A 12,469-nucleotide genomic window follows, 5' to 3' on the forward strand; every position below is an offset into this window, starting at 1 on the left:
GCCTTGCTCAGGGGGCTTCCAGCAGCAGAGCAGAGCTCAGAGGGACCTGCTGCCCGCTCCTGCCTTCCCCACCGCCCCGGGCCAGCTGAGATGTGGAGGCTGGAGGCGTGCAGGGAGCTCCCCAGCATCTCTGCACGGCCTGGGAGCCGTGACCTGGAGCAGCAACACCGGGAACCCAAGCTCAGGAGATGGCTGGTGCCCTGGCCAGAGGGGACATCGCCTGCGTGTCACACCAGAGCTGTGGAGTGGCAAAAAGGAGGGTGAGGAAGGAAAAGAGGGGGGTGGCAGTGCAGGATGAGCAGTGGCTATGGGGCAGGAGCCGGCGTTCCCACCGCATCCCGGGGCTGCTGCTGGTGCTCCTGGTAGTGCTTGGGTTTCCCTGTCTATAAATCAGGGAGGGCTCTGAAGTGTCTCTGATGAAAAGCACTGGATGAACTCAAGGACATGGCATTAATCCTGCGATATTGTTCTCGTTCCGTGCTGCGTTGTGATTCTGAAAAGAAATCAAGACATTTTTTGCCGGCTATGGCTAAAATTACGTGGAAATAAATGAGTTTTGCCCTCATAGAACAGCACTCGCTCTTTATTAGTGCAGCCTCTGATGAAACAAAACCCATCCTCGGGCAACGAGATGCATTTGACCTAGAGGAAAATACCAGGCTTTCAGGAATGCATATTGTTTTGTAAGCGTGGCACACGGAGCCTTAAGGTTGATTTACGCCTCCAAACAAAGCATCACTTTGGATGACTGAGCACCGAGGGGAGTTTCTGTGATGTCCTTCTCCATGCACCGTGGAGCACTTGCTCGTACCCCCCGAGAAGGATCGGTAATTTCGCACGTCGTGCTGGAAGGGAGCAAAAGGTGTTTCCCTGCTCGTCGTGGAGGGGATGTGAGGCCCCTGGTGCACCCCTAAATCACAACACGTGATGCCCAGGCCCGTCCTTCACCATCAGCAGGGCAGGGAAGGTGTGCTGATGCTCACGGAGCTGTTTCATCTCCTTTCCTGCTCTGGGCTGACAGGATGAAGTTGATAGCCCCCCGAGAATCCCAAAGCTTTTCATCACAGCAGCGGCGGTGGGCCTTTGATTAAACTCATGGCAGCTGAGCTCGCCTGTGAGGCTCTTGACGGCTCCGTCTGCCCTGGCGTCGGCGGGAGCTGGAGGTGAGCAGTGCCCTGCGAAGCCCAGCAGCTCGGAGAAGTGGTGTGAGGGTCGGGAGAAGATGCTCCGGGGTGTCCTCAGGAGCCTCACCCGTGCCGAGATGTTGGCTTTCCTGCCCACGCTTGGTTTGCTGCCGTGTGCGATCCCCAGCCTGTTTTTTTGTTTTCTGGCTGCAGATATAACACAGCCCGGCGTGCTGCTGGTTGTGAGCGTTTAGCAGAGCAACCTGCCGCGGCTGGTTTTATTGCAGCACCTAGGATTTTATTGTCCACACCCGGGATTTGCTTCTCCAGTCTGCTGCATGGAGAGGTGAGGAGCAAGAGGGGTTTTACTGCTTCGCTGCAGCTCTCCCTTGGCGCAGGCGTGGTTTTTCCCTTCTGGCCCCTCTCTGAAGCTGCTGAGCTTTGGGCCATTCTGCTCTTCGTGGTGACCCCAGCGGGTGCTGGGCTCTGGCTCCCCACACCTGGGGCGCTGCGTCCCAGGGGCGTTCAGATTCACCATGCCATCTCTTTATTTAATTACTTTTACAGCTCTTTGTGTAAATCTAATTATCCATCTGTTACGCTACATTATGGCACTGCAGCTTGGCTAATTGTTCCCTGTTCCAAAATACCGACCTGCCTGCCTTCGCCTGCTCCGGGCTCCTCGCCGAGGCCAGCAGCGGGCACGTGGGGCTCTCGGCGGCTCTCGACCCTGGAAGCACCACGTAAAGCAGCTCTGCTTCATGGCGGGGCTGGGACTCGTTCCTCAATTCTCTGCAAAGGGCCTCACGCTGGGTAAGTGCCGTGTTCCAGCTCAAAGCAGAGCAGAGCTCGCCCTGGTTCATCTCCACGTCGCTCAGTCCGGGCACGGTGGTCTTGTCCGCAGCAGGAGCTCAGAGCCAGCCTGCCTTGAGCTGGGACATTGCAGGGCTCACACCACCAGGAGATGGCTCAGCTCGTTATCTGGGACGCAGGGAGCAAGCCAAGGTTCCCCACCTTTTCCAGCCGCTCTTGGTGCTATTTCTGCACTGATGGCATGAATCATGCTCCCTCGGTTTAAGCAGCGCATTAGCCCATCAAAACCACACAATCACGTACTCAGCTCCAACTTATTCTCTGCAGTTCTTTTCTCCTCTTAGCAACAAATACTCAATAACCTAATTGCTCATTAAAAACCACGCTTGCATCTATGTAATCCATTATGTCACGTTGAGACACGTTGCTCTCGCAGGGACGCTGCTGCTCCCCCGCTACCGCGATGAGCGCCTGGCTTGGTAGAAAGTGAGAAGGCAGCATTGCATTGAAGTGGAGATTTTCATCTTCTCGGGGTTTTTTTTTTTTATGTCTCTCCTATATTCTGCGCTTTTGAACATCTAACATCTCTTTTATGCTTCACATCTTTCATACGAAATTGTTGTATTGTGTTGCCTGCTGAAACCTAGTTTTCCTTTTGTCAGGTTTTCCCCCCTCACCCCCACTTTTCTTCTCCGCTCTGTTTTGATCGGCGCAACTACTTAGGGCTCCATTTTGCTGGGTAGGTTTTTAATCTCCTCAAGTTACACCTCTGAAGGCCTTTGTGCTGAGCTGGGCTTTGGGCCGGCGCTCAGAGCACAGCCTTTCTGGGGCACCTGTGCCGCATGCGGGCCTCGGGGTGCGCGTGCTCCCCGCCACCTCCTCTGCTCCTACGGGTGCAGGCAGCCTGCCCAGGGCTGAGCACCCTCCTGCTGTGCCTGCAGAGGTCCCACCTCCTCCTCCATAGCGTGAGACCCTGCAATAGTGGAAGATCTCCGTGCTGGATGTGTATTTCTGTAAGAGATTCACCCCTCTGCACTTCAGCGCCGTGTGCTTGGTGCCGTGGCAGGAGCGGGCTGCCTGCGGTGGTGTCCCCAGCCTGGGGGCTGCACGATTCCCTGTGCTGAGCTGCCTCTTACCAGCACAGCTCAGAAAGGGACGTGGCCAACCTGTATGAGCTGTGGGCTCACAGCCCTGTTGGAGCTGCCACGTGCGGCAGGCGAGGAGCGGAGCCTTTTTTTTTTTTTGTGGAAAGGCTTTGGGAGCGCTCGGCCAGCCCGTTCTCACCGCCTGGGGACCCTCGGGAGCACGGGACTGGAGTTGTGGCTGAGCTGGTGGTGGCTGCGGTGCCGCCGTTTCCAAGGGGAGTATTTCATGCTGTAGCTTGGACCGCAATGGCAAAATGCATGCTCTGCGTGTGCCACTTCTTGCCCAGACCATTTCCGTGCTTTTTGCCCTTAAAGCTGCAGCCCAGAATCCGGCTGCAGAGGGATTAGCAAGCAGTTTGTCATCCAGCATCTCCTTTCGGTTCTTACTCAGAGTCGCAGACCTACAGCTGCAGTCAGGGCTGGAATTACTGCCTCCAGACAAACCTTTAAGCTGTTGTAGCAGCCGGTGTTGCCCGTGTCTGCGTGGCCGGGTAATTGTAACGTTATTTCTCACACCAGAGCCGTCAGAAAGCCTCCAGACACAGAGGCCTCTCGGAAAAGTTGTGGCCTTTTCATGTGTGACCCTGCCGGTGTCGCTTTCAGTTCCCAGTGCTCTCAGAAATGCCCTTTTCCAGCGCCTTCCCAATTCCCAGCCGGGTTGGAGAGGCACCAGAGCCTCTTGGGGCTGTGTTTCAGCCCCCCGGGAGCGGTCGCAGCCCCAAAGCACGTCGCAATCCTGCGAGCAGAGGGCTGGGGCGCTGTCGTGTGCTTCGTTAGCAGAGCAAATGCCGGGGAGGACAAGCGGAGCTGCACTGCTTCCCTGCCTCTTTCTGATCCTTCGCTCGCAGCGCAGGCTAAATAGACGGTACTAAATTTTTTAGGCTGCTTCACAGACTTTGATCCTTGGCTTTGATTTCCCACGCGGTATCACAGACTGCTGGTTCTGAAGAGACAAGAGACCCATTAAGTGCTGTCTCGCCCGGTGATTATCATGCCTCTTCACCACCACGCCGCGCTTTCATCAAAGCCCGAGCTCAGGGCACGCATCCTGGCACCCCGCTCAGCACCCCACACATCTCGGCGGGGAGGCAGGGCAGGAGCACCCCCACCCTCACCTCTTTGTGCTCTGGCTTCGGCAGGAGGCTCAGAGCAAGGAGACAGCCCTGGTTTAGGGTCTCCTTTCTGCTCTGTGCGGCTGGTGCATCACTTTGGCAATAAGCAGCCGAGAAATAAATATTCTCCGTGTGTCCTTGCCGGAGCAGTAGAGATGAGGGCGTTTGCCTGCCCGCCCTGCTCTGTGCTTCTGAGTCCCCGAGCCCCTCCACACCGCTTGGCTTTTCTTTTTTTCTTTTTTTTTTAATTTAAATCTAATTTTGCTGCTGTGTTGCAAGCTCCCATCCAACTGGAGAGCCGCTGTTGCCTCGGGGCTGTGCTGCTGCTTCGCAGCCTTCCCACGCCCTCCGAATGTGCGCTCTGGAGGAACTTGGAGAAGTCTCCTTCGGCTCTGTGCACGTGTGCTCAGGGTCACCCTAGGATCAAGGCTGGGCGAGGTGATAGTGGGAGGGCATTCCTTAACAGATACAGGGCTGTTAAATTCGTTCTCCAGCACAACAGGAGCTGTTTCTGTGCTGGATGTGCAGGAGCAGCGGCCCCGGCCCCAAAGCCTGCTGCCAGCTGCACCTCGATGCTCACTGGTGGCTCATCGGCCCCTCAGCCCCATCCTACAGCCTTGTGGCTTCCACAAAATGCTCTAGGAGAAGAAAAAAGGCAGATTGGAGCAAACAGCCCGACCTGATGGCTGCTGGGGCTCCTCTGCTGCCTTTGGAGCCCCCCAGGGCAGGACTGCCCCAGCCTCCCTGCCCTGCCCGGGGCCGGAGCAGCTCGCAGCTCGCTGTTCCTGCCTTTTCTCCCCTCTCTGCGTGCTGTGGAGGCTTGCGGTGTTTTTGGCAAGCAGGCCTTGCCTGTAATAATTTCTGGCCCCTCGTGGGAAGTTATAACTCCAGCGTGGTGAAATATAAACTGGCAGAAAACGGAGTGCTTCCTTCTGCAGCAGGCAGGCTCAGGTGGAAGGGGGTTCTCTGCTTTCTTTCCCTGCTTTTGTTTTTCCTCCCTCAGCCAAAGGGCACGGTCCCCCTCCTCCAGCCAGGGAGCGAGAATGGGCTGGGCTGATAAAACGGGGCATTAAATTCGTGCTGGGCAAAGACACAGCTCCAGGAGCTGGAGGAGAGCAGAGCACAGCCTGTGCCCTGCGGAATGGGGTCTGCTGTCCGGGATCCTTACCGAGGGGTCTGGTGGCCGTGTCGGAGCAGGTCAGAGGCCCTGGCATGGTTTGGGATGGATGAATCCCAGTGTGGAGAACCTCAGGGTCACCTGCCCAAGGAGCTGATCCCAGCCGCGGACACCCAGATCTCAGCTGTCCCCGCGGGTGTTGGGCACAGGCTGTGCTCCGTCTCCGTCCCGGCCTCAGCGTTTCATTTCAGCAGCTTCCCCTGCTGATGCCAGCATCCCCTTATCAGCTCGCAGATCAGCACAGGTTGAATTTCCTGTGCTCGCAGCCCGCGCGCTGCCTCATTGTATTTATTTTGGTCGGGCTGCTTCTCCCTGGGCTTTGACAGTGTAATTTGTACAAATCCGTGCTGAATTTCCAAAACCCTCAAATGAGCTTTTTGTTAGTGGCCTATTGATAGCGGAGACATTAAGCAAGAGAAACCCTGAGAAGGGAGCAGCACACCCACCCGCCAGGAAGGCTGCCTCACCTCTCGAGGTTCTCCTTGGCAAAAACGCCATGGTTCAGAGATTTTAATTAGATCTAATACTCCAGGTGACCAGCCAAGCATTAAAAGGCGTACCAATTTTTCAGTTATATCCCTTGCTGTGCGGTTTTTATTATTTATTTTAGACGGGAGATGTGACAAAAGAGCCTCGGTACCCCAGTTTTCCTGCCTGGCCTCAGAGCTCTGCAGCAGCCGCGGGGCTCCTCGCGGTGCAGCTGCACTCACAAATGTGCCCTCCCGCAGCCCCGTCCTGCTCTCCCTTGCCCAGAGCAACCTCAATGGGAAATTCGAGGGGGTTTTGGGATCAGACGTTGGATTTTCTGCGTGCCAGAGTTGCCAGCTCCTCCCTGGAAGCTGGGAATGCAGCGCTCACACCCCTCCTGGTCATGGAGTGTGCCAGTGTGCCAGGCAGGGGCAGGGCTCCGCTCCGGGATTGTGCTGGGAAGCTCAGAGCAGAATCAAACACAGTCCCCCCGCACGGAAAGGTGGAGCCCAAAGCTGTCACTGCTGGAAAAACAGAGCTGGAAAAAAAACCCTTCCTCCCCCTGCCTGGCTTGCAGCACAGCCTGTCTGGGTTTCGTGTCTCTGGGCTCCCAAAGGAGCCTGCTCCAAAGCCCTGAATGTGTCTGGCTTTTAAATCCAGCCGCACAGAAGGGAGACCAGGACTTGTTCGCTTCCCCGGGGCAGATCCTCCTTCTTTGTGACTCTTTTGTGGCGAGTGCCACACGCAGCACCTGGTGCCTGCTGGCCTTTGTCAGACAGGTCCCCGAGAGCTGTGCTTCGGCTCCCACCTCGTGCTGCTTCCATCTTCACCCTGGGGAAAGGGGAGAAGTCACCGGGGCCGGGCTGATGCTGCAGGACGTCGCCGTGCGTTACCCTCGCTGGCGTTTGGAGCACGAGACCCGGGACCAGGGCTGGAGGCAGCCGGTGGGTTGTGGTGACTGTGAAAGCCCTGCCAAGGAGCGAGCACATGGCACCCAGCCCGTGGTGCCCAGCCCATGGCATCCAACCGTGGTGCCCAAACTCTCTGCTGCCTTTGAGGCGTTTTGGAAGTGGCACGGAGCAGGGGCTGGGGGGCCAGGACAGCTCAGCCTGGCATCACCTTGCCCCGTGCGGTGCACGATGGAACAGCGGGGTTAAGGAGCGGGACATGCGAGGGACACGCAGGGGAGGGCTCCTTGCCGGGAGGAGTGGGACACGGGCACGCGGCGGGGCGGCACCGATGGCCCAGCACGGCCCCGTGGGCACTGCCATCGCTTCAGCCACCTCTTGTTGCTGTCCCCATGTGTGACCTGCCTTTTGTGTGTGTTTTTCTCTGCAGTAACCCCAAAGTCCAGATAGAAGCCATCGAGGGCGGGGCGCTGCAGAAGCTGCTGGTCATTCTGGCCACGGAGCAACCCCAGGCTGTCAAGAAGAAGGTGAGCGAGCAGGGAAGCGCCTCGGGGCCCAGCCATTTTCACTCTGCAGGAACCCACACCCGCACTGGGGGGGCGTTTGCTCACCCAGGGCACCCCGGTGGCTCCCAGCCTCCCCGCAGTGCGCGTCCCCACCTCGGGGCCGGGCTGGATGCCGCAGCCCTGCCGGGAGGAAAGGTTGGGGTGCCCGCAGCAGGCACGGGGCTCGGAGGCCAGCAGAGGCAGGAGCTGACATTTGGAAGGAGCTAATTGCCGCAGCCAGCCCCGCGTCCTGCCTGCAGCAGTGGCCGGCAGCGGAGGCTTTGCAGCCAGGCGAGCAGCTCGGGGAGCCCCCGGCCAAATGTGCAGCGCTGTCCGTCGGGCCGGGGGATTCCTCGCTCGCCTCCCCGCCGCCGTCCCCGCCGTGCTCCCTGGAGCATGAGATCTAATTAGCCTTGCCTTAGCGTGCGACGCCGCCGGTGTTTATTGGCCATAAAATGTTCTGCCGTCTTCTGAAAATCCAGCCCCACCACTTAACACGGTGACCTCCCGCGAGAGGGAACTCGGCAGGGCGAGGGAGCTCACTGCTCTCGTATCCATCTTCCACGCACCTGTTAGCAGCGATGTGCTGAGCTGTTGGGACAAGGAGCGCCCGCAGACATGTTCCTCTCCAGTCCGTGGCAAATGTCCTACCCCTGGAACAGGCTGTGGGGAATCGGGTGGGAGCGGTGCCCCACAGGGCAGAAACTCCTCCTTGGAGTCCCCGGGGATCAACCCGCAGCTCATTTTGGGGAGGGAAGGCTGGCTGGGGTGCGGATGTCCCCACCAGCACCTCCCCAACCCCTCGGTGTGGGTACGGGCTGATTCTTCCCAGCGAGCCCAAACGAGTCCTGCTGGCAGCAGCTGGAGGAAGGCGAGAGTCGAGCTGGGTGTTGTCAGCCTCTGCAGGCATTGCCAGAGCCTCCAAGGGCACAGCTGGATCTCCTTTTCCAGGAGGACAAAAGCTTTTGATTCCCACTGCGGGTTCCCGTGCCACGTACTATCCCCAGCCTCCTGCGGGCTGGCAGCCCCGTGCCCCGTCGGTGCCCAAGCCCCGGGGGATTTTCCGCACCGATGCTCACAGCGAGGCCAGGAGCACATCGCCCCGCTCCCCGGTCCTTTGGCCTGTGGTCAAAAAGGAGATGGAAACATCCGCTGATTCCCCGCAGGCAACTCAGGAGATGTAAAATAGGAACAAACGGGAGCGGGGAAGCAGTGGCTGTCAGCTCAGATCTGTCCGCAGGGAGCGAGCGGGGGGCCGGGGTCGCTGGCGGTGCGGAGGGGAGGATCCGTGCCCAGATCCCCGCTCCCTGTCCCTGCACCACCACGGCCCTGCCCCGAGGCTGCTGTCAGCCCAGGCGCCTCGTCAACCCTTCCCGTGTCGCCTTTGGGAACCTCGGTCATCAAAATCCATCACTTGGCCCCTAATTGCCCTCTCGGCGTCAACCCCAACCGCTAAGGGCACAGAGACAAGTGCATGAGTGCCGGTGCCTCTCGCTGGCAGCGTGTGCTCCTGGCAAGCAGCCCTGGCTCGTCCTTGTGGGTACAGCACAGGGGACGTTCCCCAGGTCACCTCTTTGTCCTGTCCTGCCATTTTAGCCCGTAGCCAGCATCCGTACCGAGAGCTGCAGCACCCCATGGCTTTGGGGCAGTCCAGGAGCTGGCCACGGGGCCCCGGGGGCTCACGCTGACAGTGACAGCCCTGGGGGAGCGAGTGGCTGGCACCGAGGCTGTGCGGGGAGGCAGGGGTGCCCCCGGGGTCCTGAGGGGACATCCCTCCCGGCTGCGTGCCGCTGCTCCCGGGCTGACGGACCTCTCTCCCCTCTCCAGGCTCTCTTCGCGCTGTGCTCCATGCTGAGGCACTTCCCCTACGCCCAGCAGCAGTTCCTCAAGCTGGGCGGCCTCCAGGTGCTGCGGGGCCTCTTCAGGCAGAAGGGGACGGAGGCGCTGCACGTGCGCGTGGTGACGCTGCTCTACGACCTCATCGTGGAGAAGGTGAGGGGGACAACCGTGGGGTGCAGGTAACCGGCGGCCCTGGGTCTCCCGGGGCGGTTTCTAAAGCAAAGCACAGGGCAGGAGAAGCAGGAGCTGTGCCCATGGAGCTCCCCGTGAGGAGCTGCCATCAGCACAGAGCCCGCGGAGCGGTGGCCGTGCCCCGGCTGCTGGCGGGGGCTGTGCCCGCCTCGAGGCTTGCTCTGGAGCCGAGCCCGCAGCCTTCCCTGGTTTATTTCCCAATACCTTGGATTACTGCTGCAAATGTCAGTTTAAAAACCGCTTTGCCTTGCCACCGTTTGTTATTTAGTTTGCGCGTTTCCCTCACTCCAGAGAATGGAAATTAAATCCACTCGCGCGCTGTTTATGGCCAATTTGCCCTGCAGATTATCGCTGCTGCAGCGCTCGGCTTTCAGGAGAAACGTCTGTGGTTTGAAACAGTTGTTCTCCGGGAGAGTTTGGAAAGGTGCAAATCATTTTGGTGGGTCTGAAATCTTACCGGGTGCTGGCTGTGGCGTGCAGCCCCCCCATTTGTCTGCCTGCAGCAAGGGGCAGGGCCGCGGGCCTTGTGCCGTAGCCGCGCCGTTTGCCCGTGTGGCTCGTTGTACAGCCCTACCTCTGGCAGCCCCATCTGTTCCCAGCTTCGCTCTGCCTGGAGGCAATCTGCAGGCCCTACAGATTCTCGGTTTTATGGTAAAACAATGATTTTCACTGCCCTTCGGTCTGGCAGCACCGCCTCCCAGCCAATAACTCACAGCCCCCGCGCTTTTAGAGCCTGCAGAGAAAATGGGAGAAAACTCCAGCCTGGCAGGGCGCGGGGCTGGGCCAAGCGGGGTCGGCAGATTCAGAGTGGGCTGGGTGAAAATCTGGTTTTAAAATTGTAAACTAACATCAGCCGTGGTGAGTGCCAGCTCCCTGCATCACAGCTCGGAGAGCAGACGGGCTGCACGGCTGTTTTCTGCCTCCTGCTTCCATTTTTTTTCCCCCCAAGCCCTGCACGGCTGATGTACAAACGGAGTTCAGCAGGGAGCCCTGTTGGGGACCAGGAGAAGGGCGGGGAATATTGGTGCTGCCCCTCCTATTCCCCTGTGCCCAGCCCATCAGTCCTGAAGGTCTCTCCCGCGAGTCCCCTCCCCATGCCCCCAGGGTCCCCAGGCACCGAGAGCTTCCCATGGCCACCACTTTGTGGCCACCCTCGTGTTCCCACCACAGGTCACCTTCGGGGGTGGGGTTTTGGGGTTTTGGGGCTGCAAGGCACCTCTCCGGGAGCAGTTAACCAGTACATGAACACCCCCCGCCTGTTGCCCTTCCCCACAGATGCTGCTGGAGGCCCCCCAGCACGGCGAGCAGGCGGAGGAGAAGCTGCAGCAGTACCGGCAGGTCAGGCTGGTGCCGGCGCTGGTGGAGCAGGACTGGTGCGCGGTGGTCTCCAAGCTGCTGGCCCTGCCGGAGCACGACGCCCGGGAGAAGGTCCTGCAGCTGCTGGGTGTGCTGATGGCCTTCTGCAGGGAGCGCTACCGCGGGGACCGGGCACTTGGCACCACCCTCGGGCTCCTGCGCAGCGAGTACGAGGAGCTGGCGGCACAGGAGCGGAGCGATGGCGACAAGGACGGCTACTTCCAGGAGCTCCTCGGCTCCGTCAACACCATCATCCAGGAGCTGGCATGAACAGCGCGGGAACGGCAGCTGCGTTTTGGCTAATTCAGGACACCGGGGGCATTTGATGGGCTCCTGTGTAAAGGCATTCTGAATAAACTGCCGGGATAACCGAGCTCCCGCCCTGCACAGCTGTGCCCGCGGCGTCACTGCGAGCGTCGGGGCATGCTTGTTCCAATTGAAACACCTCTGGTCACAGAGGGCTGGGGCACAGTTTCACCTTACACTGCCCGCCGTCCTCCAGCCGGGTCCCTAATGTGAACGGCTGAGCGCTTCCTGCAGGACTGTTCGGCTGCTGAGGGCTTTGGGGCTCTGCCTTCGGGCTGGCCTGGCCTGCGGAGTGCCTGTGACCTGCAGGGTGCTGCACGATGCATCGGGGTGCCAGAGCATCACCTCAGGGCCTGGCGTGGTGCGGCCGTGGGCCAGCCCTGTGAGAAACCAGCCGCTCTTGCTGCTTAGATGCTTCTTGTCCCTGGAGATGGGCTCCAAGATGCCGATTCCTAGGGACTGAGGCTGACAGCCAAAGGTTTCTGATGAGTGACACGCAGCAGGTGGACTCGAGGCCATTCTAGTTGCCAGTTGGCCATCAGAGGGCCACCGTTCCCCCCACCCCTCCTTTCTGTGTGGGGCGATGCGGCTCCCTCCTGCACCCCTGCCAGTTGCCTGCACGTGGTTTTGAGCCGCTGCAGATGCCCTTTCCCCATGGGGCAGCCCCGGCCCCTCCAGCACAGGGGTCCCAGTTGGGGTCCCACGAAGCCAGCCCCAGCTTGGGGTCGGTGCTGCAGCCACCCCTGCCCCGCTGGGCTGTGTCACACTGCACCGAGCGGGGAGGAGCCGAGCGCTCCCCATGCCCGCATTCGGGTTCAGCACCGCTTTGTGGCACGCGCCCCACGGGCTGAGGCGCTGGTGTTACCAACACCACTGCTGAAGAGTACATGAAAAAAATAAAAATTAAAGGTGGCCTGGTCCCGTCCCACAGCACCGGGGCAGCCCAGCGGGGGAGCGTGCAAAGGGGTGTGAGGGGGGCAGCGCCTTCCTGCAGCAGGGCCGGCCATTGATCGGGCTATTGCAAGGCTCTCAGCCCTTCTCGGTGCTAAAATATTTCTGGCTACCTCTAATGGCTTGTCGGTTGTCAGTGCTAAGTAGTAGGGCTAATTACAAATATCGATTTTTTTTTTACCTTCCCTCTTTGGGTTTCGATTCGGGCTGCTTTGCTGGGATTAGAAATGATTTTTTTTGTTTTCATTTTCCAGCGATGCGTTTCCCAGCCAGCCCTGCCGGAGCTCTGGTTTGTAGGCAGCAGTAAAAATAAATAAAAATCTGATCACAATCGCCACCTGGGGAGGGCAACCCGAGTCCCCGGGCGATGCCGGCGGGGGAGCGCAGGGATCTGGCCCAGCGCCACCGCAGCCACCTGCTCGCTCTGCACCGGGGTGACCGAGCTGGCACAGCCCGCCCTGCTCAGCCCCCAAAATCAGGCCAAAAACCACCCCAATCCTAAAGGTTTATATGGAAACAGGCAGTGGTGGTGG

The 12,469-nt window shown here is 59.6% G+C and overlaps 1 protein-coding gene across 2 annotated transcripts in view; it reads left to right on the forward strand.

Moving 5' to 3' along the window:
- SIL1 (SIL1 nucleotide exchange factor) overlaps positions 1-11,066 on the forward strand; it is an 83,841-nt gene extending 72,775 nt beyond the window's left edge. For both annotated transcript variants that reach the window (XM_068698153.1, XM_068698154.1), the window contains exons 9-11: positions 7,178-7,274; positions 9,120-9,284; positions 10,599-11,066. In XM_068698153.1, the coding sequence (XP_068554254.1) occupies positions 7,178-7,274; positions 9,120-9,284; positions 10,599-10,949 (613 nt within the window). In that variant the 3' untranslated portion in view covers positions 10,950-11,066. The remainder of the gene's footprint in view (positions 1-7,177; positions 7,275-9,119; positions 9,285-10,598) is intronic.
- Positions 11,067-12,469: the final 1,403 nt, after the last annotated feature.

Source organism: Anas acuta, chromosome 14 (genome assembly GCF_963932015.1).
Source record: "Anas acuta chromosome 14, bAnaAcu1.1, whole genome shotgun sequence".
Lineage (NCBI taxonomy): Eukaryota > Metazoa > Chordata > Aves > Anseriformes > Anatidae > Anas > Anas acuta.